The sequence below is a fragment of the Somniosus microcephalus genome, unplaced genomic scaffold (genome assembly GCF_052327205.1).
Source record: "Somniosus microcephalus isolate GS21.2 unplaced genomic scaffold, FLI_Smic_1.0 unresolved_chr1, whole genome shotgun sequence".
Classification (NCBI taxonomy): Eukaryota; Metazoa; Chordata; class Chondrichthyes; order Squaliformes; family Somniosidae; genus Somniosus; species Somniosus microcephalus.
The window spans coordinates 70,753,846-70,777,988 of NW_028225179.1; the positions used below are offsets into that span (position 1 = coordinate 70,753,846).

Genomic DNA, 24,143 nt, shown 5'->3' on the forward strand with positions numbered 1-24,143 from the left:
AGGAGAGGCTCAATATTAGAGAAAGTCAAATCCTGGGTTCAACCTGGTCCATTTCAACAGGCCAGGTCCCCTCTATCAGTTCTGGTCTCCATATACCTTGGTTAGACCACACTTGGAGCATTGTGTACAGTTCTGGTCTCCATTTACCTTGGTTATACCACACTTGTAGTACAGGAAACTCTTTGTTATCCGGCACCGACGGGACCGGCGTGGTGCCGGTTGATCAAAAAGTCCAGATTACAGAGAGGTATACTTACCAAGGTATGCGAGCCCCATACACGGCCACAGGGGCAGGAGCCCTGGTTACATGGCCACAGGTGCAGGAACCCTGGTTACACGGCCATTAATATATAGTAAAACTTACCTGAACCTACTCCTGAATTTTGCCAGTTAAGAGAGATTTCTGGATATTTAGGTGCCGGTTAAAAGAGAGTTTCCTGTACTGTGCACAGTTCTGGTCTCCATATACCTTGGTTAGACCACACTTGGAGTACTGTGCACAGTTCTGGTCTCCATATACCTTGGTTAGACCACACTTGGAGTACTGTGCACAGTTCTGGTCTCCATATACCTTGGTTAGACCACACTTGGAGCACTGTGCACAGTTCTGGTCTCCATATACCTTGGTTAGACCACACTTGGAGCACTGTGCACAGTTCTGGTCTCCATATACCTTGGTTAGACCACACTTGCAGCACAGTGCACAGTTCTGGTCTCCATATACCTTGGTTAGACCACACTTGGAGCACTGTGCACAGTTCTGGTCTCCATATACCTTGGTTAGACCACACTTGGAGCACTGTGGTCTGTTCTGGTCTCCATATACCATCCTGCTGTGTGTGTGTGTGTGTGGGTTTGAGGGGGGCTGCTCAGTCCCACACTGGATGACATGTAACTCAGCACAGGCCAAGGGTGGAACCTGGGCCATTCCTGCTCTGTGTCGGAGGCTCGGTACTACACTGTCAGTGCAGCTCTTCTTCCGTACTGGTAGTGGGCGTGTTGGCTTAGGTTAGGGATTCAAGTCTCTGGACTGGGACTTGAATCCACGACATTCTGATTCAGAGGTGAGAGTTCTGACCCCTAACCTGGGATAACATCAACCGGGCGAACAATGTACCCCATTGCTGGATCGCTCCTGTCCAGTCAGAAACCGGAAAAACTTTGAGAGTGTCTACTGACACCACTGTATTAGTCAATGAGTTGAAGGTGGGATGGGAGTCTCAGCAAACTGTCCATTGCAGCCAGCAGTCTACAGAGTCTACTTAAACAGCGCACTCCAGCAAACAGTCTACAGCGTATATATAAAGAGCGCACTCCAGCAAACAGTCTAGAGTCTATATGAACAGCGCATTACAGCAAACAGAGCCTATTTAAAGAACGCTCTATAGCAAACAGTCTACAGAGTCTATTTAAAGGGCACACTATAGCTAAGAGTCTATTTAAAGAGCACTCTATAGCAAACAGTCTACAGAGTCTATTTAAAAGGCACAATATAGCAAAGAGTCTAGAGTCTATTTAAACAGCGCATTACAGCAAACAGTCTACAGAGTCTATATGAACAGCACATTACAGCAAGCAGAGTCTATTTAAAGAGTGCTCTATAGCAAACAGTCTACAGAGTCTATATAAAAATGGGAAAAAATTTGGTTGCTTTGTTCCTCTTGTTAGCGCCCTAGTAACTAGCGCCCGTGCGCGGCGATGTTTGTGCCGCTCGCGAAATTGACCAGACATTTTGCAGCGGCGCTAAACACTACCGCCACGATCTCCTGCGCCCACAGATCGTGACATCAGTCAAGCGTTCAACGCCCCGGTAGCACCTCAGATGGGATATTAAGTGGCGCTCCCTGTCTTACTGCCTGCCGCTAGGAACGACAGGTTGCGGGGAACGTTTTGCAGTCGGGAAGGGACTGGAAATGCGCTATTTAAAGGCGACCGCTTCCTGCCTTTTTTTGTCGGCGACATTTTTGCACCACGCATTCTGAGAGAGAGAGAGCGAGAAAGAGACTTCTGGAGAGATTCAACGCTGTGTGAAGGAGTTTTGGGTACTGAGCAGCACTTTGCAGGTTTATTTTGATTTGACCTTCCTTGCGTCGATTTAGAAGAGACTGTGGGGGCCGCACTCTCACCTCTTTCCCTGGGTCTCTCCATTGTTCTTTCCAGCAGATTTGATGTACAGGTCTCTCCAGGCCGAGATTCAAGGCTGCAATGAGCAGGATGTGGATGGAGAGCAAAATCGACCCTCCCCTTTAAGAACTGGCCGGCGCCAGTGTGTCTGTGTTCCATTGCTGACTGACATCACCTGAGCTTCGCCAGCGCTCTGAGGTAGCGCCTCGCTCCCCGGCGTTAGCGCCTTGAGAGGTGTGTAGCGCCTGATTTAGCGCTCCAATCACCTCCAGAGGCGATAGAAGCCAAGTTTGCAGTCGGAGGCGATAATTAGCGCTCGGCGCTAAACTTTGCACCTGGCCGATAATTGCGCCCCAAACGGGGTGAGACCGAATTTCTCCCCCAAAGAGTCTCCACGACCTACACCAAACAGAACTCACAAGCGAAACTACAGCAAAGTCTCCTGATAAAAGCAGCATTATTTTTTCCAGCAAAACGCACTGAGTTGAGGATCGTTACGTAACACAAATTATCTGCGTAAATCCAATCCAAGTCACTTCCAACTGTGCCGTCTTCAGGCGTGATTGATGGGAGAATTAACCAATCATCTCCATTCTAGCCGGGCCATGTGGTGTCACTGTACAGAGCCAATGACATCAGCTACACCGAACACTTTACTTACCAGGTTAAACAGGTCTGTCCACACAGGAAGTTACTTTACAGTCACAAAACAGGACAAGCAAGATATTTTGGATCAGTTCAAATTGGCAGCAGTCCAGAACCAGTACTCGAAGGGTTTAGTGAATGGAGGAGCCAGAGGCATCCTGTGAAAACTTTCTGCCAGACTTTAAGATAAAGAGCGTCGTGGGTTCGAACCCCACTTCAGAGACCCGAACCCCCATAATCTAGGCTGACACTGTCAGAGGGTCAGTACTGAGGGAGCGCTGCACTGTCAGAGGAGCAGTACTGAGGCAGTGTTGCACTGTCGGAGTGGCAGTACTGAGGGAGTGCTGCACTGTCAGAGAGGCAGTACTGAGGGAGCGCTGCACTGTCAGAGGGGCAGTACTGAGGCAGTGTTGCATTGTCGGAGTGGCAGTACTGAGGGAGCGCTGCACTGTCAGAGGGGCAGTACTGAGGCAGTGTTGCACTGTCGGAGTAGCAGTACTGAGGGAGCGCTGTACTGTCGGAGGGGCAGTACTGAGGGAGCGCCGCATGTTCGAAGGGGCAGTACTGAGGGAGCGCCACACTGTCGAAGGGGCAGTACTGAGGGAGCGCTGCACTGTCAGAGGGGCAGTACTGAGGCAGAGTTGCACTGTCAGAGGGGCAGTACTGAGGGAGTGCTGCAATGTCGGAAGGGCAGTACTGAGGGAGTGCCACACCGTCGGAGGGGCAGTACTGAGGGAGTGCTGCAATGTCGGAAGGGCAGTACTGAGGGAGTGCCACACCGTCGGAGGGGCAGTATCGAGGGAGTGCTGCACTGTCGGAAGGGCAGTACTAAGGGAGCACCGCACTGTCAGAGGGGCAGTACTAAGGGAGCGCTGCACTGTCCGAGGGGCAGTACTGAGGGAGTGTTGCATTGTCAGAGGGGCAGTACTGAGGGAGTGCTGCAATGTCGGAAGGGCAGTACTGAGGGAGTGCCACACCATCGGAGGGGCAGTACTGAGGGAGTGCTGCACTGTCCGAGGGGCAGTTCTGAGGGAGCGCCGCACTGTCGGAGTGGCAGTACTGAGGGTACGCTGCACTGTCGGAGCATCAGTACTGAGGGAGGGCTGCACTTTCGGAGGGGCAGTACTGAGGGAGCGCTGCAATGTCAGAGGGGCAGTACCGAGGGAGCGCTGCACTGTCGGAGGGGCAGTACTGAGGGAGCGCTGCACTGTCGGAGAGGCAGTACTGAGGGAGCGCTGCACTGTCGGAGGGGCGATACTGAGGGAGCACTGCACTGTCAGAGTGGCAGTAATGAGGGAGCGCTGGACTGTCGGAGGGGCAATACTGAGGGCGCGCTGCACTGTTGGAGGGGCAGCACTGTGGGAGTGCCGCACTGTCGGAGGGACAGTATTGAGAGATTGCTGCACTGTCGGAGGGGCAATACTGAGGGAGTGCTGCACTGTCGGAGGGGCAATACTGAGGGAGCGCTGCACTGTCGGAGGGGCAATACTGAGGGAGCACTGCACTGTCGGAGGGGCATTATTGAGGAAGTGCTGCACTGTCGGAGGGGCAGTACTGAGGGAGCGCTGCACTATCGGAGGGGGAGTGCTGAGAGTGCGCTGCACTGTCAGAGGGTCAGTACTGAGGGAGCACTGCACTGTCGGAGGGGCAGTACTGAGGGAGCGCTGCACTGTCAGTGGGGCAGTACTGAGGGAGCACTGCACTGTCAGAGGGGGAGTACTGAGGTGCGCTGCACTGTCGGAGGAGCAGTACTGAGGGAGTGTTGCATTGTCGGAGGGGCAGTACTGAGGGTGTGCTGCTCTGTTGGAGGGGAAGTACTGAGGGAGCACTGCACTGTCGGAGGGGCAGTACTGAGGGAGCGCCGCACTGTTGGAGGTGCAGTACTGAGGGAGCGCAGCACTGTTGTAGGGGCAGTACTGAGGGAGCGTTGCACTGTCGGAGGGGCAGTACTGAGGGAGCACTGCACTGTCGGAGGGGCAGTACTGAGGGAGCGCTGCACTTTCGGAGGGGTAGTATTGAGGGAGTGCTGCACTTTCGGAGGTCAGTACTGAGGGAGCACTGCACTGTCGGAGGGGCAGTACTGAGAGTGCGCTGCACTGTCGGAGAGGCAGTACTGAGCGAGCACTGAAATGTCGGCGGGGCAGTACTGAGGGAGTGCTGCTCTGTCGGAGGGTCAGTACTGAGGGAGCGCCGCACTGTCTGGAGGTGCTGTCTCTCGGGATGAGACGTTAAATCAAGGGCTGCGTCTGCCCTCCCAGGTGGGATGTAACATCCCATGACACTACTAGAAGAAGACCGGGGGTGGGGGGGGGAGTCCTGTGTTCAGTCAGAAGCTACAAGTCTAACAGGGCAGGGATCAGCAGCGAGCGAAGGAAAGGGTTAATGGAGACTCCTCACCTGGAGACGGACTGCAGCCAGCAGGTACATGGTGAGTCTGAGGTCCCTGAGCGAGGCTCTGGTGGAGGGCAGTGGGGTTAGTGGAACAGGAGATGAGGAGGGAGCGAGAGCAGGAGAGAGACACACACAGCCAGCGCTGTGCACTCCAGTGGGACTGGGGCAGGGCTGAAGCTCGTGCTCTGTGTTGCTGTTCCTGTTCCTAAAGGTGACGTTGACACAGTGACGGTGAGGAGGAGAAATGAAACTGAAGCTGGTGGCGGGAGCTGGCAGGGGCAGAGAGGCCGGGCGCTGCCACTGGGAGGAGCTGTTGCTGCTCGGCCCCTTCACCGCATTCACAGCCCTGGCACAGCCGCCCTCCTCTTCTTAAAGGGGCCGCGGCTCACATCACCTGGGCTCTTTTTATCAATTAACCCTTCTCTCCACGCACAGTTCACTCTCTCTCTCTCTTTCTCTCTCTGTCTCTCTCTCTTGCCCTCTTGCTCTCTCTCTGTTTTTCTCTCTCTTTCTCCATCTCTCTCTGCCTCCATCTCTCTTTCTCGCTCTGTCTCTATCACTCTGTCACTTTATCCACTAACTCTCTGTCTCTCTCTCTCCCTCTCAGTCTCTCTCTGTGTCTCACTCTCTGTCCCTCCTTCATCATCATCTCCATCTCTCTTTCTCTCTCTCTCTCTCTCTCTATCTCCAACTCTCTCCCTGTCTGTCTCTCTCTCTCTCTCTCTGTATCTCTCTCTCTGTTTCCCTCCCTTTCACTGTCTCTGTTTCTTCCTCCCTCCCTCTCTCTCTGTCTCGTCACACACTGGATGAGATTGGCTAACTCAGCACTAGGACAAGGTTGTAGCCTAGGCCCTTCCTAGTCTGTGCGTGTGTGGGGCCCAGTCCCACACCGGGCATTGCCGACAGTGAGACAACGGCCCGTCTAGAATTATGTTATCATCCTGAGTGCCATCTCTAACTCAAGCCTCATAATCCAGGCCGATACTACCAGTTGCCAGTACTGAGGGAGCTCCGCACTGTCGGAGGGTCAGTGCTGAGGGAGCGCTGCACCGTCGGAGGGGCAGTACTGAGGGAGTGCTGCACTGTCGGAAGGGCAGTACTAAGGGAGTGCTGCAGTGTCAGAGGAGCAGTGCTGAGGGAGCGCCGCACTGTCAGAGGGTCAGTGCTGAGGGAGCGCCGCACTGTCGGAGGGTCAGTGCTGAAGGAGCGCCGCACTGTCGGAGGGGCAGTACTAAGGGAGCACTGCACTGTCCGAGGGGCAGTACTGAGGGAGTGTTGCACTGTCAGAGGGGCAGTACTGAGGGAGTGCTGCAATGTCGGAAGGGCAGTACTGAGGGAGTGCCACACCGTCGGAGGGGCAGTACTGAGGGAGTGCTGCACTGTCGGAAGGGCAGTACTAAGGGAGCGCCGCACTGTCGGAGGGGCAGTACTGAGGGAGTGCTGCACTGTCCGAGGGGCAGTACTGAGGGAGCGCCGCACTGTCGGAGAGGCAGTACTGAGGGAGCGCTGCACTGTCGGAGGGGCGATACTGAGGGAGCACTGCACTGTCAGAGTGGCAGTACTGAGGGAGCGCTGGACTGTCGGAGGGGCAATACTGAGGGCGCGCTGCACTGTCGGAGGGGCAGTATTGAGGGAGTGCTGCACTGTCGGAGGGGCAACACTGAGGGAGTGCTGCACTGTCGGTGGGGCAGTACTGTGGGAGTGCCGCACTGTTGGAGGGGCAGTACTGAGGGAGCGCAGCACTGTCGGAGGGGCAGTATTGAGGGAGTGTTGCACTGTCCGAGGGGCAATACTGAGGGAGTGCTGCACTGTCGGAGGGGCAATACTGAGGGAGCACTGCACTGTCGGAGGGGGAGTACTGAGGGTGCGCTGCACTGTCGGAGGAGCAGTACTGAGGGAGTGTTGCATTGTCGGAGGGGCAGTACTGAGGGTGTGCTGCTCTGTTGGCGGGGCAGTACTGAGGGAGTGCTGCACTTTCGGAGGTCAGTACTGAGGGAGCACTGCATTTTCGGAGGGGCAGTACTGAGGGAGCACCGCACTGTTGGAGGGGAAGTACTGAGGGAGCGCAGCACTGTTGGAGCGGCAGTACTGAGGGAGCACTGCGGGAGCGCCGCACTGTTGGAGGTGCAGTACTGAGGGAGCGTTGCACTGTCGGAGCGGCAGTACTGAGGGAGCACTGCACTGTTGGAGCGGCAGTACTGAGGGTGCGCTGCACTGTCGGAGGAGCAGTACTGAGGGAGTGTTGCATTGTCGGAGGGGCAGTACTGAGGGTGTGCTGCTCTGTTGGCGGGGCAGTACTGAGGGAGTGCTGCACTTTCGGAGGTCAGTACTGAGGGAGCACTGCATTTTCGGAGGGACAGTACTGAGGGAGCACCGCACTGTTGGAGGGGAAGTGCTGAGGGAGCGCAGCACTGTTGGAGCGGCAGTACTGAGGGAGCACTGCACTGTCGGAGGGGCAGTACTGAGGGAGCGCCGCACTGTCGGAGGGGCAGTACTGAGGGGGCGCTGCACTGTTGGAGGGGCAGTACTGAGGGAGCGTTGCACTGTCGGAGCGGCAGTACTGAGGGAGCACTGCGCTGTCGGAGGGGCAGTACTGAGGGAGCGCTGCATTGTCGGAGGGGCAGTACTGAGGGTGTGCTGTTCTGTTGGAGGGGCAGTACTGAGGGAGTGCTGCTCTGTTGGAGGGGCAGTACTGAGGGAGAGCTGCACTGTCGGAGGTCAGTACTGAGGGAGCACTGCACTGTCGGAGGAGCAGTACTGAGGGAGCATTGCACTGTCGGAGGGGCAGTACTGAGGGAGCGCTGCACTGTCGGAGGGGCAGTACTGAGTGAGTGCTGCACTTTCGGAGGGGTAGTACTGAGGGAGTGCTGCACTTTCGGAGGTCAATACTGAGGGAGCACTGCACTGTCGGAGGGGCAGTACTGAGAGTGCGCTGCACTGTCGGAGAGGCAGTACTGAGCGAGCACTGAAATGTCGGAGGGGCAGCACTGAGGGAGTGCTGCTCTGTCGGAGGTCAGTACTGAGGGAGCGCCGCACTGTCTGGAGGTGCCGTCTCTCGGGATGAGACATTAAATCAAGGGCTGCGTCTGCCCACCCAGGTGGGATGTAACATCCCATGACACTACTGGAAGAAGACCAGGGGTGGGGGGGAGTCCTGTGTTCAGTCAGAAGCTACAAGTCTAACAGGGCAGGGATCAGCAGCGAGCGAAGGAAAGGGTTAATGGAGACTCCTCACCTGGAGACGGGCTGCAGCCAGCCGGTACATGGTGAGTCTGAGGTCCCTGAGCGAGGCTCTGGTGGAGGGCAGTGGGGTTAGTGGAACAGGAGATGAGGAGGGAGCGAGAGCAGGAGAGAGACACACACAGCCAGCGCTGTGCACTCCAGTGGGACTGGGGCAGGGCTGAAGCTCGTGCTCTGTGTTGCTGTTCCTGTTCCTAAAGGTGATGTTGACACAGTGACGGTGAGGAGGAGAAATGAAACTGAAGCTGGTGGCAGGAGCTGGCAGTGGGCAGAGAGGCCGGGCTCTGCCACCGGGGAGAGCTGTTGCTGCTCGGCCCCATCAGCGCATTCACAGTCCTGGCACAGCCGCCCTCCTCTTCTTAAAGGGGCCGCGGCTCACATCACCTGGGCTCTTTTTATCAATTAGCCCTTCTCCCCACGCACAGTTCACTCTCTCTCTCTTTCTCTCTCTGTGTCTCTCACTCTCTCTCTCGCCCTCTTGCTCTCTCTCTGTTTTTCTCTCTCTCTCTCCATCTCTCTCTGCCTCCATCTCTCTCTCTCGCTCTGTCTCTATCACTCTGTCTCTTTATCCACTAACTCTCTGTCTCTCTCTCTCCCTCTCAGTCTCTCTCTGTGTCTCACTCTCTGTCCCTCCTTCATCATCATCTCCATCTCTCTTTCTCTCTCTCTCTCTCTCTCTATCTCCAACTCTCTCCCTGTCTGTCTGTCTGTCTGTCTCTCTCTCTCTCTCTGTATCTCTCTCTCTGTTTCCCTCCCTTTCACTGTCTCTGTTTCTTCCTCCCTCCCTCTCTCTCTGTCTCGTCACACACAAGAGATTGGCTAACTCAGCACTAGGACAAGGTTGTAGCCTCGGCCCTTCCTAGTCTGTGCGTGTGTGGGGCCCAGTCCCACACCGGGCATTGCCGACAGTGAGACAACGGCCCGTCTAGAATTATGTTATCATCCTGAGTGCCATCTCTAACTCAAGCCTCATAATCCAGGCCGATACTCCCAGTTGCCAGTACTGAGGGAGCTCCGCACTGTCGAAGTTTCAGTGCTGAGGGAGCACTGCACTGTCGGAGGGACAGTACTGAGGGAGTGCTGCAGTGTCGGAGGGGCAGTACTGAGGGAGCGCTGCAATGTCGGAGGGGCAGTACCGTGGGAGTGCTGCACTGTCGGAGGGGCAGTACTGAGGGAGTGCTGCACTGTTGGAGGGGAAGTACTGAGGGAGCGCCGCACTGTCGGAGGAGCAGTACTGAAGCAGCGCCGCACTGTTGGAAGAGCAGTACAGAGGGAGCTCTGCACTGTCGGAGGGGCAGTACTGAGGGAGCGCTGCACTGTCGGAGGGGCAGTACTGAGGGTGCTCTGCACTGTCGGAGGGGCAGTACTGAGGGAGCACCGCAATGTCGGAGTGGCAGTACTAAGGGAGCGCTGCACTGTCAGAGGGGCTGTACTGAGGGGCATTACTGAGGGAGCCCTGCACTGTCAGAGGTGCTGTACTGAGGGGCAGTACTGAAGGAGCGCTGTACTGTCAGAGGGGCAATACTGAGGGAGCGCTGTACTGTCAGAGGGGCAATACTGAGGGAGCGCTGCACTGTCAGAGGGGCTGTACTGAGGGAGCCCTGCACTGTCGGAGGGGCAGTACTGAAGGAGCGCTGTACTGTCAGAGCGGCAGCACTGAGGGAGCGCTGCAGTGTCTTTTGGGTGAGACGTTAAACCAGAGGGCACCGCCTGCCCTCTCAGGTGAGACGTAAACTCCCATAACACCACTGGAAGAAGAGCAGGGGGGAGTTTCTCCTCTGTTGTCCTGGGGCCAAGATTTATCCCTCAACCAACACTACCGTGAAAAATTTTTTAACTTGCCTCGGAGCTCATTTGCGGAGTGTGGGATCTTGCTGTGCAAATGTTAGCTGCCGCCTTTCACAGATCACAACAACGCCCGTGCTTCATTGGCTGCCGCGCGCTTTGGGACGTCCCAAGGCCGTGAGCCCAGCAGGTAATTCCTGTTCGGTGTCCATCCTCTCGAAAGCGAATCTGCGAGACACCAATCGGCCGCGACCCGTGGATATTCCACACAGAAGTCGGACCTGCGTCCAAAGTGGGGGCCGCTTACCGGGGAGTGACAGCGCGCCTGAAGGGTCCGGGCATGGGATGAGAGAGCGAGATATAGTTGGCGAGAAAACGACAGAGATGGAAAGAGAGAGAGACAGGAAGGGAGGGAGAGAGGCAGAGTGAGACAGAGAAAAAGAAGGGAGATATATTGGGAGAGAGAGGAGATGAAGTGAGAGACAAAGAGAGAGAGAGAAGATGGAGTGAGAGATAGAGAAACAGAGAGAGATCGATGGAGAGATCGAGAGAGAGACCCCGATGGAGAGAGAGAGTGAACTGTGCGTGGGGAGAAGGGCTAATTGATAAAAAGAGCCCAGGTGATGTGAGCCGCGGCCCCTTTAAGAAGAGGAGGGCGGCTGTGCCAGGACTGTGAATGCGGGGATGGGGCCGAGCAGCAACAGCTCCCCCCGGTGGCAGAGCCCGGACTCTCTGCCCACTGCCAGCTCCCGCCACCAGCTTCAGTTTCATTTCTCCTCCTCACCGTCACTGTGTCAACGTCACCTTTAGGAACAGGAACAGCAGCACAGAGCACGAGCTTCAGCCCTGCCCCAGTCCCACTGGCGTGCACAGCGCTGGCTGTGTGTGTGTCTCTCTCTTGCTCTCGCTCCCTCCTCATCTCCTGTTCCACTAACCCCACTGCCCTCCACCAGAGCCTCGCTCAGGGACCTCAGACTCACCATGTACCTGCTGGCTGCAGCCCGTCTCCAGGTGAGGAGTCTCCATTAACCCTTTCCTTCGCTCGCTGCTGATCCCTGCCCTGTTAGACTTGTAGCTTCTGACTGAACACGGGACTCCACCCCCCGGTCTTCTTGCAGTAGTGTCGCAGGATGTTACATCCCACCTGGGAGGGCAGACACAGCCCTTGAGTTTAACGTCTCATCCCGAGATGGCACCTCCATCAGTGCGGCGCTCCCTCAGTACTGACCCTCCGACAGTGCAGCGCTCCTTCAGTACTGACCCTCCGACAGTGCAGTGCTCCCTCAGTACTGACCCTCCGACAGTGCAGCGCATCCGTCAGTACTGCCCCTCCGACAGTGCAGCGCTCCCTCAGTACTGCCCCTCCATCAGTGCGGCGCTCCCTCAGTACTGCCCCTCCATCAGTGCGGCGCTCCCTCAGTACTGACCCTCCAACAGTGCAGCGCTCCCTCAGTAATGCCCCTCCGACAGTGCAGCGCTCCCTCAGTAATGCCCCTCCGACATTGCGGTGCTCCCTCAGTACTGCCCCTCCGACAGTGCGGCGCTCCCTCAGTGCTGACCCTCTGACAGTGCAGCACTACCTCAGTACTGACCCTCCGACAGTGCAGCGCTCCCTCAGTACTGACCCTCCGACAGTGCGGCGCTCCCTCAGTACTGCCCCTCCGACAGTGCCGCGCTGACAGTGCAGCACTCCCTCAGTACTAGTAACCGGGGAGTGTCAGCCTGGGATTATGGGGGCTCAAGTTTCTGGAATGTGTGTGGCTGGAACCCGTGACCTTCTGACCCAGAGTGGGGAGAGTTAGTGACTGAGGCAAGGCTGACACTTGAGAGAGCGAGAGAGAGCGAGCGCGAGCGAGAGAGAGAGAGACAAAGAGAGAAAGATGAGAGAGACACAGATGAAGAGAGAGACAGAAACAGAGACAGACAGAGACGGAAACAGAGAGAGAGAGCGAGACAGAGAGAAAGATTGAAAGAAAGACTTGCATTTCTACAGGACCTTTCACAACCTCAGGACGTCCCAAAGCGCTTTGTAAGGGGTGGCGGTGTGGGTTGTTTGTCAGCTTCACCTCTGACTCCTTTGAGCGGTTCGAATCTGATATGCCATCAATGACTCAAAGACAAGGATTCAACTGAAGGCTTTTAATCACTAAGAACATTACAGGTCTTCCCACATCGGGTTCATCTGGTAGGAATGACTCATACAGCTCCTGAGACCTTTATATGGCAAAAGACAGGGGCGTAGCCAATACACACAATAGGAACAAAAGGGGGCGGTTCACACAATACAAGCAGGTGAAACACATGGGCTGATGAAGGCATATATTTCATCACATTCACCCCTTCTACAGATTTAGTCTGTCCGGGGGTGTGATAGTCCTTCCTGAACGTCGCAACAGTACCTCGGGTTCCGACCGGGAGTCCGTGGTGCCCTCCTGGGCATACCCATGTGCCGGGGGTGTTGCAGGTACTTCTGGGGGCGGTGAGGATACCTCTGGGGATGGTGGAGGTTCTTCTGGGGGTGGTGGTGATGGGTCGTCGTCGTCGCTTCCTGCCGAGGCGAGGTCCTTTATGGACACGGTGTCTTCACGCCCGTCGGCGTGCTTGACGTACGCGTACTGTGGGTTTGCGTGGAGTAGGTGTACTGCCTCCATGAGGGGATCCGTTTTGTGGCCCCTCACATGCTTCCGTAACAGGACTGTCCCTGGGGTGGAGAGCCACGAGGGTAGGGATACTCCTGAGGTTGATTTGCGGGGAAAAACAAACATCTTCTCGTGGGGAGTGGCGTTAGTAGCAGTACACAGTAGCGACCTTATCGAGTGGAGTACGTCTGGGAGGACCTCCTGCCAGCGGGAGGTGGGGAGGCCTTTAGACCTTAGTGCTAAGGTGACCGCCTTCCACACTGTCGCGTTCTCCCTCTCCACTTGCCCATTACCCCGGGGGTTATAACTAGTGGTCCGACTCGTGGCTATCCCCTTTGACAGCAGGTATTGGCGCAGTTCATCGCTCATGAACGACGCCCCCCTGTCAGTGTGGATGTAGTTAGGCATGCCGAACCTGCAAAACAGGTTGCCGAGGCACTTGATGACCGTGGCACTGGTCATATCTGGGCAGGGGTAGGCGAATGGGAAGCGGGAGTACTCGTCCACAATGTTGAGAAAGTACACATTGCGGTCGGTGGAGGGGAGTGGTCCCTTGAAATCTAAGCTCAGGCGCTCAAATGGCCGTGTAGCTTTGATCAGGTGGGCTCGGTCGGGCCTGAAAAAACGGGGCTTGCATTCCGCACAAGTGCGGCAGTCCCTGGTCGTAGACCGGACCTCCTCGATGGAATAGGGCAGGTTACGGGATTTTATAAAGTGGAATAGCCGGGTGACCCCTGGGTGGCAGAGGCCATTGTGGAGGCCCTGTAGCCTGTCCCCCTGGATGCTGGCACACATCCCTCGTGATAGGGCGTCGGGGGATTCGTTGAGGGCCCTCGGCCTATATATTATGTCGTACTCAAACGTGGAGAGTTCGATCCGTCACCTGAGAATTTTGTCGTTCTTGATCTTCTCCCTCTGTTTGTTGTTAAACATGAAGGCTACCGACCGCTGGTCGGTAAGCAGGGTGAAGCGTTTGCCGGCTAGGTAGTGCCTCCAGTGCCGCACTGCCTCCACTATGGCCTGGGCCTCCTTCTCTACCGAGGAGTGCCTGATCTCGGGCCCTTGGAGGGTTCTTGAGAAAAAGGCTACGGGCCGCCCATCCTGGTTGAGGGTGGCTGCTAAGGCGAAGTCGGACGCATCGCTTTCGACCTGGAAAGGGATGTTTTCGTCCACTGCCCGCAGCGCGGCCTTCTCAATGTCGTGTTTAATGCTGTTGAAGGCGGCGTGCGCCTCGGCCGTGAGCGGGAAGGACGTTGATTTCAGGAGGGGACGGGCCTTGTCAGAATAATTGGGGACCCATTGGGCGTAATAGGAGAAGAACCCCAGGCACCTTTTCAGGGCCTTGGGAGTGTTTGGTAGGGGTAGCTCCTGTAGGGGGCGCAATCGGTCGGGGTCCGGACCGATTTCCCCGTTTTCCACCACGCAGCCCAGGATACAGAGGCGCGTGGTGCTAAAGACACACTTATCCTCGTTGTAGGTGAGATTGAGTCTGAGGGCGGTTTTCAGAAATCTCGCGAGGTTCGAGTCGTGGTCTTGCTGGTCGTGGCCGCAGATGGTGACGTTGTCTAGGTATGGGTAGGTGGCTGTTAACTGGCTCTCATCGACCATGCGGTCCATCTCCCGCTGGAAGACCGAGACCCCGTTCGTTACCCCAAAGGGGACTCTGAGGAAGTGGTAGAGACGTCCGTTCGCCTCGAAGGCGGTGTATGGACGGTCCTCCGGCCTAATGGGGAGCTGGTGGTATGCCGATTTTAGGTCGATGGTGGAAAACACCCGGTATTGCGCGATTTGGTTAACCATATCCGCTATGCAGGGCAGAGGGTAGGCGTCTAGCTGGGTGTATAGATTAACCGTCTGGCTATAATCCATCACCATCCGCTTCTTTTCGCTACCCTTAACTACTACTACTACCTGGGCGCGCCACGGGCTGGTACTGCATTCGATGATACCCTCCCGCTTGAGTCCTAGAACAGGTGGTGCCCTTCGCTGGGCACAGATGCCTGGAGTGTTTGTCCTGGCCGCAGAAGTAGCATTTCAGGCCCCGATGCATCGCGGCAGTAGTGGGGCTCCTGGGTGGAGGCTGGGGCTCTGATGGTGCTGGGCTGGCCTGAGACCTGGGAGGTGAAGATGGCTTCCAAGATGGCGGCCCCCACGGCGCGCACGAGGCGGAGTGGGCCGCGTGGCCTGGGGAACAGGATTCAGAGTTCTTCTGGGCCATATCCAGCGACCGCGCTATATCTATAGCCTGTTTTAAGTCCAGTCCCTCCTTTTCAAACAGTTTCTGCCGAATGTAATTTGAACTGAGGCCCGCAATAAGGGAGTCTCGAATCAGCTCCTCCGTGTACACGATGGCAGACACGGCCTTACAGTTACAGTCTCTGCCCAGTACTTTTAGGCTTAGTATAAAGTCCTCTAGTAACTCACCATGCCGCTGCATGCGAGTAGTCAGAAGATGCCTGGCGTACACCTCGTTTATTGGCTGCACGTAGTGGGCCTTCAGAATGGTGCAGGCATCCCCGTAGCTGGTGGCATCTTGGATGAGAGGGGAGACCCGATGGCTCACCCAGTTTCGCAGGATTCCCAGTTTCATGTCTCCGGTAGCGGTTGCGGCTGCTATGGTGGTGGATGAGTTTGCAATGAAAAATTCGAAGCATTGGAACCAGTGTCCGAACTGTGTGGCTGCGTCTGAGGCATGGGGGTCCAGATCCAAGCGCTCTGGTTTCAGGAGTCGATCCATCTTGGTGTTTTAGTGATTAAAATTGATATGCCATCAATGACTCAAAGACAAGGATTCAACTGAAGGCTTTTAATCACTAAGAACATTGCAGCATTACAGGTCTTCCCACATCGGGTTCGTCTGGTAGGAATGACTCATACAGCTTTTGAGACCTTTATATGGCAAAAGACAGGGGCGTAGCCAATACACACAATAGGAACAAAAGGGGGCGGTTCACACAATACAAGCAGGTAAAACACATGGGCTGATGAAGGCATATATTTCATCACAGAATCGCTCCTACTCCCTTTTGTTCTAGACTGTGGACTTATTTGGGGGTTGTAATAAACTTGCAACAGACACCTGGGTTAGTCAAAAAAATTCAGATCTTTATTTTGAGACAGGAAAATATACAATACAATAAAACTTATACTTTAAAGGGGTGGAGAACACACGGAATAAACGAGGGATAATTACAGTACACAAAAACCCTTACCCTCCCAACCCCACTACACTAGCTAGGCTGGAATCCAGAGGAGCAGGAAATGCTCACCAAAACGACTTTCTTGACAGATGTAGAGGTTCGCGATTTCGGGGTTCTCTTTAGTTGTGGTGGTTGGGGCTTGCTGTACCTCGTACGTGGTAGAAGACTGCACCTGCGTTGGGTCTTCAGTTGGGTTTGGTCCGCTGATGCGGTTAGTCGCTCTGTTGGATCTATCGGGTAAGTACCCAATTTTCTTTGGTTAGGGCTAGTTTTAGGGTCATTTATGTCCAAATCTTACCCAGGGGTAAGTCAGACTACCCTGTAGAGTGGAAACAAGTCTTTGGTTCATGAGTTTTTCGGCGGTTGGTTTCTTGTTGGTCGCGGTGGGCCAATGTTACCTGGTTGGTGGTAATATTGGCGGTTGTTGGTTTCTGTAGGCCTTTGGTTGCCGCGATCTCTGTTTCTTCTTTCTTCCTTCGAGTCTCCGATGATGATCTCTCTCGAGCTGGTTGGCTGAACTTGAACTTCTGTCTCTTGAGCTGACTCGAACCGGTGACGAACTTAACTGTTGAACTCAAAAGGCAGGCCTCAATTATACCCGCTTCCTGTAAGGACTCTATTCCATTCTCCCAGTTTCTCCGTCTCCGCCGCGTCTGTTCTGACGATGCCACCTTCTATACTAGTGCTTCTGACATGTCTTCCTTTTTCCTCAACCGAGGATCCCCCTCTACCGTGGTTGACACGGCCCTTGACCGTGTCCGTTCTATTTCCTGCACTTCTGCCCTCATCCCTTCCCCTCCCTCCCGGAACCACGATAGGGTTCCCCTTGTCCTCACCTTTCACCCCACCAGCCTCCACATTCAACGGATCATCCTCCGCCATTTCCGCCACCTCCAACGTGATCCCACCACCAAACACATCTTCCCCTCACCTCCCCTTTCAGCATTCCGAAGGGACCACTCCCTCCGCGACACCCTGGTCCACTCCTCAATCACCCCCAACAGCCCGTCTCCTTCACCTGGCACCTTCCCGTGCAAGCGCAGGGGATGCAACACATGCCCTTTTACCTCCTCCCTTCCCACTGTCCAGGGCCCCAAACAACCCTTCCAGGTGAAACAGCGTTTTACTTGCACTTCTTGCAATTTAATATACTGTATTCGCTGCTCACGATGTGGTCTCCTCTACATTGGGGGAGACCAAACGCAGATTGGGCGACCGCTTTGCGGAACACCTCCGTTCAGTCCGTACGGGTGACCCTGAGCTTCCGGTCGCCTGTCACTTTAATTCACCGCTTCACTCCCACTCTGATCTCTCTGTCCTCGGCCTATTGCATTGTTCCAATGAAGCTCAACGTAAGCTCGAGGAACAGCACCTCATCTTTCGATTGGGCCCTTTACAGCCTGCCGGACTCAACATAGAGTTCAACAATTTCAGATAATTATCCCTGCCCCCATTTTTCATGCTGTATGATTTTTGCCATTCCCATTTGCAACATTTTATCTTTCCTGCCTCTTACAAAAGTACAGGATGATCTTTCAATTCCTTCCTCCCTCCTGTCTCTGCACCTGCTTAATATCTGTTACATCTCCAGCTTTTTCCAGTTCCGATGAAGGGTCCCAGACCTGAAACGTTAACTCTGTTTCTCTCTCCACGGATGGTGCCTGGCCTGCTGAGTATTTCCAGCATTTTCTGTTGTTATTTCCTCAATTATACTAATTTGGGGCCTGGCTTATCTGACTGCCAAATCTCGGGTTTCTTTGTTAAATTTGGCGGGCTCGTTATTTTTAATGTGTTTTAAAACTTTAACGAGCTTCGGGGATGGCCCATCCAAACTTAACGAGTTTAGGGGATGGCTCATCCAAGCTTAATCGGCCTTTAACTGGTTTCGGGATTGCCTTGAAACCAGTTTTAAAATGCAAAACGTTTGTCAATCTCTTTAATTGACTTTGGACTGTGGTTTGTTTGTGGTAATCTGTAGGGCTAATGTTCCTTCTTTGTATTCCTGGGGACATGTCCTGTTTATTCGATACCCGGCTCTGCGAATTCTCGGCGGGAAAACAGGCTTCATTGTCCTTATGTAAAACTGGGGCGGCCCTGGACATTCCTTAGACAGTCCAATATCCAAACCTCGGGGGCTCACCCCGCCTCCCCGTTGTTCCAGCCTTTTGCAAGCCTGAACATGTCTTTTAAACCAGCCAAACTTCCTGGGATTTTTATTTTAAATCCCTTTTGCCCATTAACTCTTTAAAAACAGTCCAAAAGTCTCTTCCTTAATTTAACACTTTGAAATTTTCTGTTTGGCCCAACCACACTTTTACCCCTTTTACAGATTTCTTCTGTGATGTTCCCAAAATCATTTTAAAAATTACTTTCCTTGTGTTCTGGGGTTGTGCAGAAATTTTCGAACCTTACAGCTTCACAGCCAATGAAGTACTTTTGAAGTGTGGTCACTGTTGTGATGCAGAAAACACGGAAGCCAAATTGCGCACAGCAAGCTCCCACAAACAACAATGTGATAATGTTGTGTATTTTGAATGTGTATTAGAATTGTCCCACATGGGATACCGTAGTGGTGATTTGCAATGCACTATGGGAAATGTAGTGCCTTGAGTGAAGAAGCACATTGTAAATAAAATGGCCGTTAACTAAACTCTCCACCCCGGAGTCCTTCTTAATTGTTATATAGGTAAGGGTATAAAACTCCTTGAGACACAACAAAACTGGCGACGAGGACGACGGACTTGCGCATCACTTTGCACTGGAATCGGCGATGTTTAAAGTAAGAAGTTCCTGTCTTTTCTTAATGGCGTGCCCGCAGTTTAGTGCTGATGCAATCGCCTCGTAAAGGTGGCGGTTCGTGTGTTACACAAATAAGAAGGGGGAGAGTAACGACACAGTGAAACAAAGTGGAGGAAAAGGACTGTAAAAAAAAAATTTTTAAGTGGAGGAAAAGGACTGTAAAGGAAAAAAAAAATAACAAAATGGCTATGCTAACCGGAGCGTTTGGACCATTTGATGAAACGGCGGAGCAATGGAGTGCTTATACAGAGCGTTTCGGATTTTTCGTGACTGCAAATGGCATTAAAGATGACGTGAAAGTGGCGACGTTCCTCAGTGTGATCGGAGCAAAAACATTTGGCTTGTTACGGAGTTTGATGCACCTGGATAAGCCCGGTGCTAAGACATATGATCAGATTGTGGAAGTTTTGGAAACACATTTCGCACACAAGTCGCTGCTGATTGCCGAGAGGTTCAGGTTTCACAAACGAAACCAAGGGGAGGGTGAGTCCATAGCCGAATATGTTGCAGTGCTAAAGAAGCTAACTGAGCATTGTGAGTTTGGTGAAACTCTAAATGACACTGTCCGTGATAGGTTTGTGTGTGGATTAAGATGTGAAGCAACACAGAAGCGCTTGCTCACTACTGACAAACTGACACTTAAATCAGCAGTGGAGCTCGCTGTGTCTATGGAGTTAGCAGCTAAAGATGCACAGCTGTTGGGGGCTGCAACAAGAGTGCACAGGGTAGCAGCTACACCGGATAAGCATGCAAGGGGCGCCAGAGAGTGTTACAGATGTGGAAGGTCAGGTCATCAGCCATCTGACTGCTGGTGTAAAGACCTGACCTGTCGGAAATGTGAAAAGGACACATTGAACGTGTGTGTAAAGGGCAAAGCAAACAATCCTACACAGAGACACACAAAAACAAACAAGGAAACACATCCAACTGGCGTTCTAAAAAGAAAAACCTACACATGGTGAAACAAGAACAGGAAGACAGTGACACAGACTCTGATGGGGAGCTGAATCTCCGGGTGTTAATGGTGAATGGAGGCTCATCAGGCTATGGAGTCACTCCACTACTAGAGGGAATACCGGTCAAAATGGAGCTGGATACGGGGGCCGCTGTCTCCTTGATTTCAGAGAAGCTATTCAAAGAAAAACTGAACCACCTATCCCTGACGCCGGCCAAGCTCATCTTAAAGACCTACACTGGCGAAACAGTCCCAATGCTGGGTAAGACGGAGGTCAAGGTGGAGCTTAATGGACAAACTGTGATGCTGCCAGTTTACGTGGTCAAGGGTGACTATCCATCCCTGATGGGCAGGCCATGGTTGGAGAAAATTCATCTGGATTGGAAAAAAGTGAATGCGGTGTCAGTCAAAGAGGCGGGGCTAGCGGCAGTGTTGACAAAGCATGCGGCTGTCTTTGACGGAGAATTGGGGAGTATGAAGGGGATTATGGTCAAACTCAAGGTGAAGCTTGACAGCCAGCCACGATTCCTGAAGGCCAGGAACGTTCCCTATGCCCTCAGACCAAAGGTGGAGGCTGACCTGGAGCGTCTGGTCAAGATAGGGGTCCTGGTGCCGGTTTCGCACAGTGAGTGGGCCACGCCCATGGTACCAGTGATGAAGAGTGACAGCGCGGTTCGCTTATGTGGAGATTTCAAAGTAACAGTGAATCCTGTGCACTCAGCTGAACAGTACCTCCTCCCCATCATTGAAGATCTTTTCGCAGGTCTAGCAGGCGGTCAGAGGTTTAGCAAGATTAATCTATGCCAAGCCTACTTGCAGATGCATGTAGAAGAGGACTCACAGAAGTACCTCGCCATCACCACCCACAAGGGCCTCTACAGGTACTGCCGCCTACCCTTTGGTATTACGTCAGCACCAGCATTGGTTCAGCGGGCTATGGACCAGATCTTAAGCGGCATTCCAGGGGTACAATGTTATCTCGACGATATCCTTGTCACAGGAAAGGATGACAACAAGCATCTGCAGAACCTGACGAAGACACTGGGAAGACTTGAAGAATATGGCTTACGCGTTCGCAAGGACAAATGCGAATTTTTCAAGCCATCAGTGGAGTACCTAGGCCATGTCATCGATGCGGACGGCCTACACACAGCACCGTCGAAAGTGAAAGCCATTGCCGACGCTCCTGCACCTACAAATGTCGGCCAGCTGCGGTCATTCTTAGGCCTTCTGAACTATTATGGAAAGTTTATTCCACAGCTGGCATCACTGTTGAAGCCATTACATGAGTTGCTGTGTCAGGGCAAGGCCTGGGCGTGGACGAAGGAGTGCGAAGCTGCATTCAAGAAAGCCAAAGCAGCTTTGACTGACCCCAGAGTGTTGACGCACTTTGACCCGTCATTGCAGATTCAGCTGGCCTGTGACGCATCGCCTTATGGCGTCGGCGCGGTCGTATCCCACATCTTTCCCTCAGGCGAAGAGAAGCCGATTGCATTCGTGTCAAGGTCCCTGAGCAAGGCGGAGGTGAAATACCCGCAGATCGAAAAAGAGGCTTTGGGCATCATCTTTGGAATCAAAAAGTTCCATCACTACTTGTTCGGAAGGAAATTCACCTTGCTGATGGATCATCGTCCTCTGACATCGATCTTTGGTCCACACACAGGAATACCCTCCCTGGCAGCGTGCAGGATGCAGCGCTGGGCGCTGATGTTAAGCGCTCACAATTACAACATCAAATACCGGAGGTCAGCAGCACATGACAATGCGGACGGATTGTCAAGACTTCCGCTGCCTGTGCCCTCTGAAGGCTGTGAGCAGAAGATTTTCTACTTTGACATGGTGAGCAATGTCCCTGTCACGGCCCGGCAGGTCAAGAAAGAGACCAGAGTGGACCCCACGCTATCCAAGGTGATGGATCGGGTGATGCGAGGAGACGGATCACGGGTGTCAGACGCACCACCTGAGCTCCTACCTTACCTGTCAAGAGGGAAGGAGTTGTCTGTCACGTCAGGATGCCTCCTTTGGGGCATGCGAGTGATCATACCACCAAAGCTGTGGAAACATGTCCTCAACGAGCTGCACTCAGGACATTGTGGTATTGTCCGGATGAAGGAGCTGGCACGAAGCTACTTCCGGTGGCTCGGTCTGGATCATGAAATTGAAGTTGAAGCGAAATCATGCCCATCATGCGAGACAACCAGGGATACGCCAAGAGCAGCACCACTGCATCCATAGGAATGGCCGGCGACACCGTGGCAACGGATCCATCTGGACTTCGCGGGACCAGTGGAAGGAGCGATGTTCCTGGTCGCGGTGGACTCCCATTCCAAATGACCGGAGGTTGCAGTAATTTCCACTACCACTACAGAGAAAACCATCGAGACTCTGAGAGAGATGTTCAGGCAATTTGGTCTGCCGGAGCAGATCGTAACCGACAATGGAACACAGTTCACATCCCAGGAGATGGAGGAGTTCCTCAAGAGCAATGGAATCCAGCACATATTCTCCGCGCCTTATCATCCATCCACGAATGGATTGGCGGAGAGATTTGTCAGAACGCTGAAACGCGCGTTGAAAGCGGCAAGAAGTGATGCTCCTCTAAAGCAGCGCCTGAATGCTTTCTTGCTGAAATACCGAAACATGCCTCATGCTACGACTGGAACATCTCCTGCTTACCTACTCATGGGAAGGCAGCTACGGACACGCCTTGACCTGCTGAGGCCAATGTCCACAGAAGCAGTGGTGCACGCCAATCAGCAGGATCAAGTCAGCAGACGAGCTCAGAGGTCCAAAGAACGACACTTTGTGGTGGGGGGCAAAGTCCTCGCGCGTAACTACACCACCCCGGAGCGGTGGGTCCCGGCTACGGTCATTCAAAAGACGGGCCCCGTTTCATACCGAGTCTGCACCGGAGACGACCGAACATGGAGACGGCTTGTAGACCAGTTACTGCCAAGACAGTCGACACAGGTAACCCAAGAAACAGAGGATCAAGGACCTGCTGGGGGCTCCAGCAGGGACTGGTCGTCCGACCCTAAGACGGTGGAACCATCCACTCTTGTGCCATCGAGGGAGGAATCCATGCCTGCAGGGTCACTGGAGAGCCAGCCAGAGCCTGCTCCTGAGACTAGGCGTTACCCCCAAAGAGAAAGGCAGCCTCCAGAGCGCCTTAGTTACAGTTAGTGCTAACCTGTGTGCATGGGGCAGAATAATCCCCAGGGTTAGCGGAATGTAGAGGCAGTCTACCCTCTCTTCCAAAGTTATAGTCATTTTCAGTTATTCTGTTTTGTGGGCATTCTATTTTAAGGGGGAGGAAATATGTTGTGTATTTTGAATGTGTGTTAGAAATGTCCCCACATGGGATACTGTAGTGGTGATTTGCAATGCACTATGGGAAATGTAGTGCATTGAGTGAAGAAGCACATTGTAAATAAAATGGCCGTTAACTAAACTCTCCACCCCGGAGTCCTCCTTAATTGTTATATAGGTAAGGGTATAAAACCCCTTGAGACACAACAGATAATGACCAGATAATCTGTGTTTTAGTGATGTTGGTTGAGGGATAAATATTGTCTACATAAGGGGGAGAACTCCCCCTTGCTCTTCTTCCAATAGTGTTGCGGGATATTATGTGTCACCTGGGAGGGCAGTTTAATGTCTCATCTGAAAGACGGCACCTCCCACAGTGCAGCGGAGCTCCCTCAGCACTGCCCCTGCCACAGTGCGGGTCTCCCTCAGTACTGCCCCTCCGACAGTGCAGCACTCCCTCAGTACTGACACTCCGACAGTGCAGCACTCCCTCAGTACTGACACTCCGACAGTGCAGCACTCCCTCAGTACTGACACTCCGACAGTGCGGCACTCCCTCAGTACTGACACTCCGACAGTGCGGCACTCCCTCAGTACTGCCCCTCCGACAGTGCGGCGCTCCCTCAGTACTGCCCCTCCGATAGTGCAGCACTCCCTCAGTACTGACACTCCGACAGTGCAGCGCTCCCTCAGTACTGCCCCTCCGACAGTGCGGCGCTCCCTCAGTACTGCCCCTCCGACAGTGCGGCGCTCCCTCAGTACTGCCCCTCCGACAGTGCAGCGCTCCCTCAGCACTGCCCCTGCCACAGTGCGGGGCTCCCTCAGTACTGCCCCTCCGACAGTGCAGCACTCCCTCAGTACTGCCCCTCCGACAGTGCGGCGCTCCCTCAGTACTGCCCCTCTGACAGTGCAGCACTCCCTCAGTACTGGCAACGCAGGGAGTGTCAGCCTGGATTATGGGGGCTCGGGTCTCTGAAGTGGGGCTTGAACCCGCGACGTTCTTTATCTTAAAGTCTGCCAGAAAGTTTTCACAGGATGCCTGTGGCTCCTCCATTC

General features: G+C 53.9%; 2 protein-coding genes across 5 annotated transcripts in view; one reads left to right on the top strand and one right to left on the bottom strand.

Moving 5' to 3' along the window:
• The window catches only part of LOC147095478 (guanylate-binding protein 1-like), a 92,724-nt gene extending 84,139 nt beyond the window's left edge, over positions 1-8,585 (bottom strand). The window contains exon 1 of one of the 3 annotated variants that reach the window (XM_085974621.1): positions 5,167-5,911. In XM_085974621.1, the coding sequence (XP_085830747.1) occupies positions 5,167-5,196 (30 nt within the window). In that variant the 5' untranslated portion in view covers positions 5,197-5,911. Of the gene's footprint in view, positions 1-5,166; positions 5,912-8,395 lie in introns of those variants that run through there. The other 2 variants (XM_085974620.1, XM_085974619.1) reach the window with 2 other exon arrangements.
• A 2,283-nt stretch (positions 8,586-10,868) lies between these two features.
• Positions 10,869-24,143, top strand: part of LOC147095479 (guanylate-binding protein 1-like) — a 61,325-nt gene continuing 48,050 nt past the window's right edge. Inside the window, exon 1 of one of the 2 annotated variants that reach the window (XM_085974624.1) lies at positions 10,869-11,196. In XM_085974624.1, coding sequence (XP_085830750.1) covers positions 11,167-11,196 — 30 coding nt within the window. In that variant the 5' untranslated portion in view covers positions 10,869-11,166. The remainder of the gene's footprint in view (positions 11,197-24,143) is intronic. The other variant, XM_085974622.1, reaches the window with a different exon arrangement.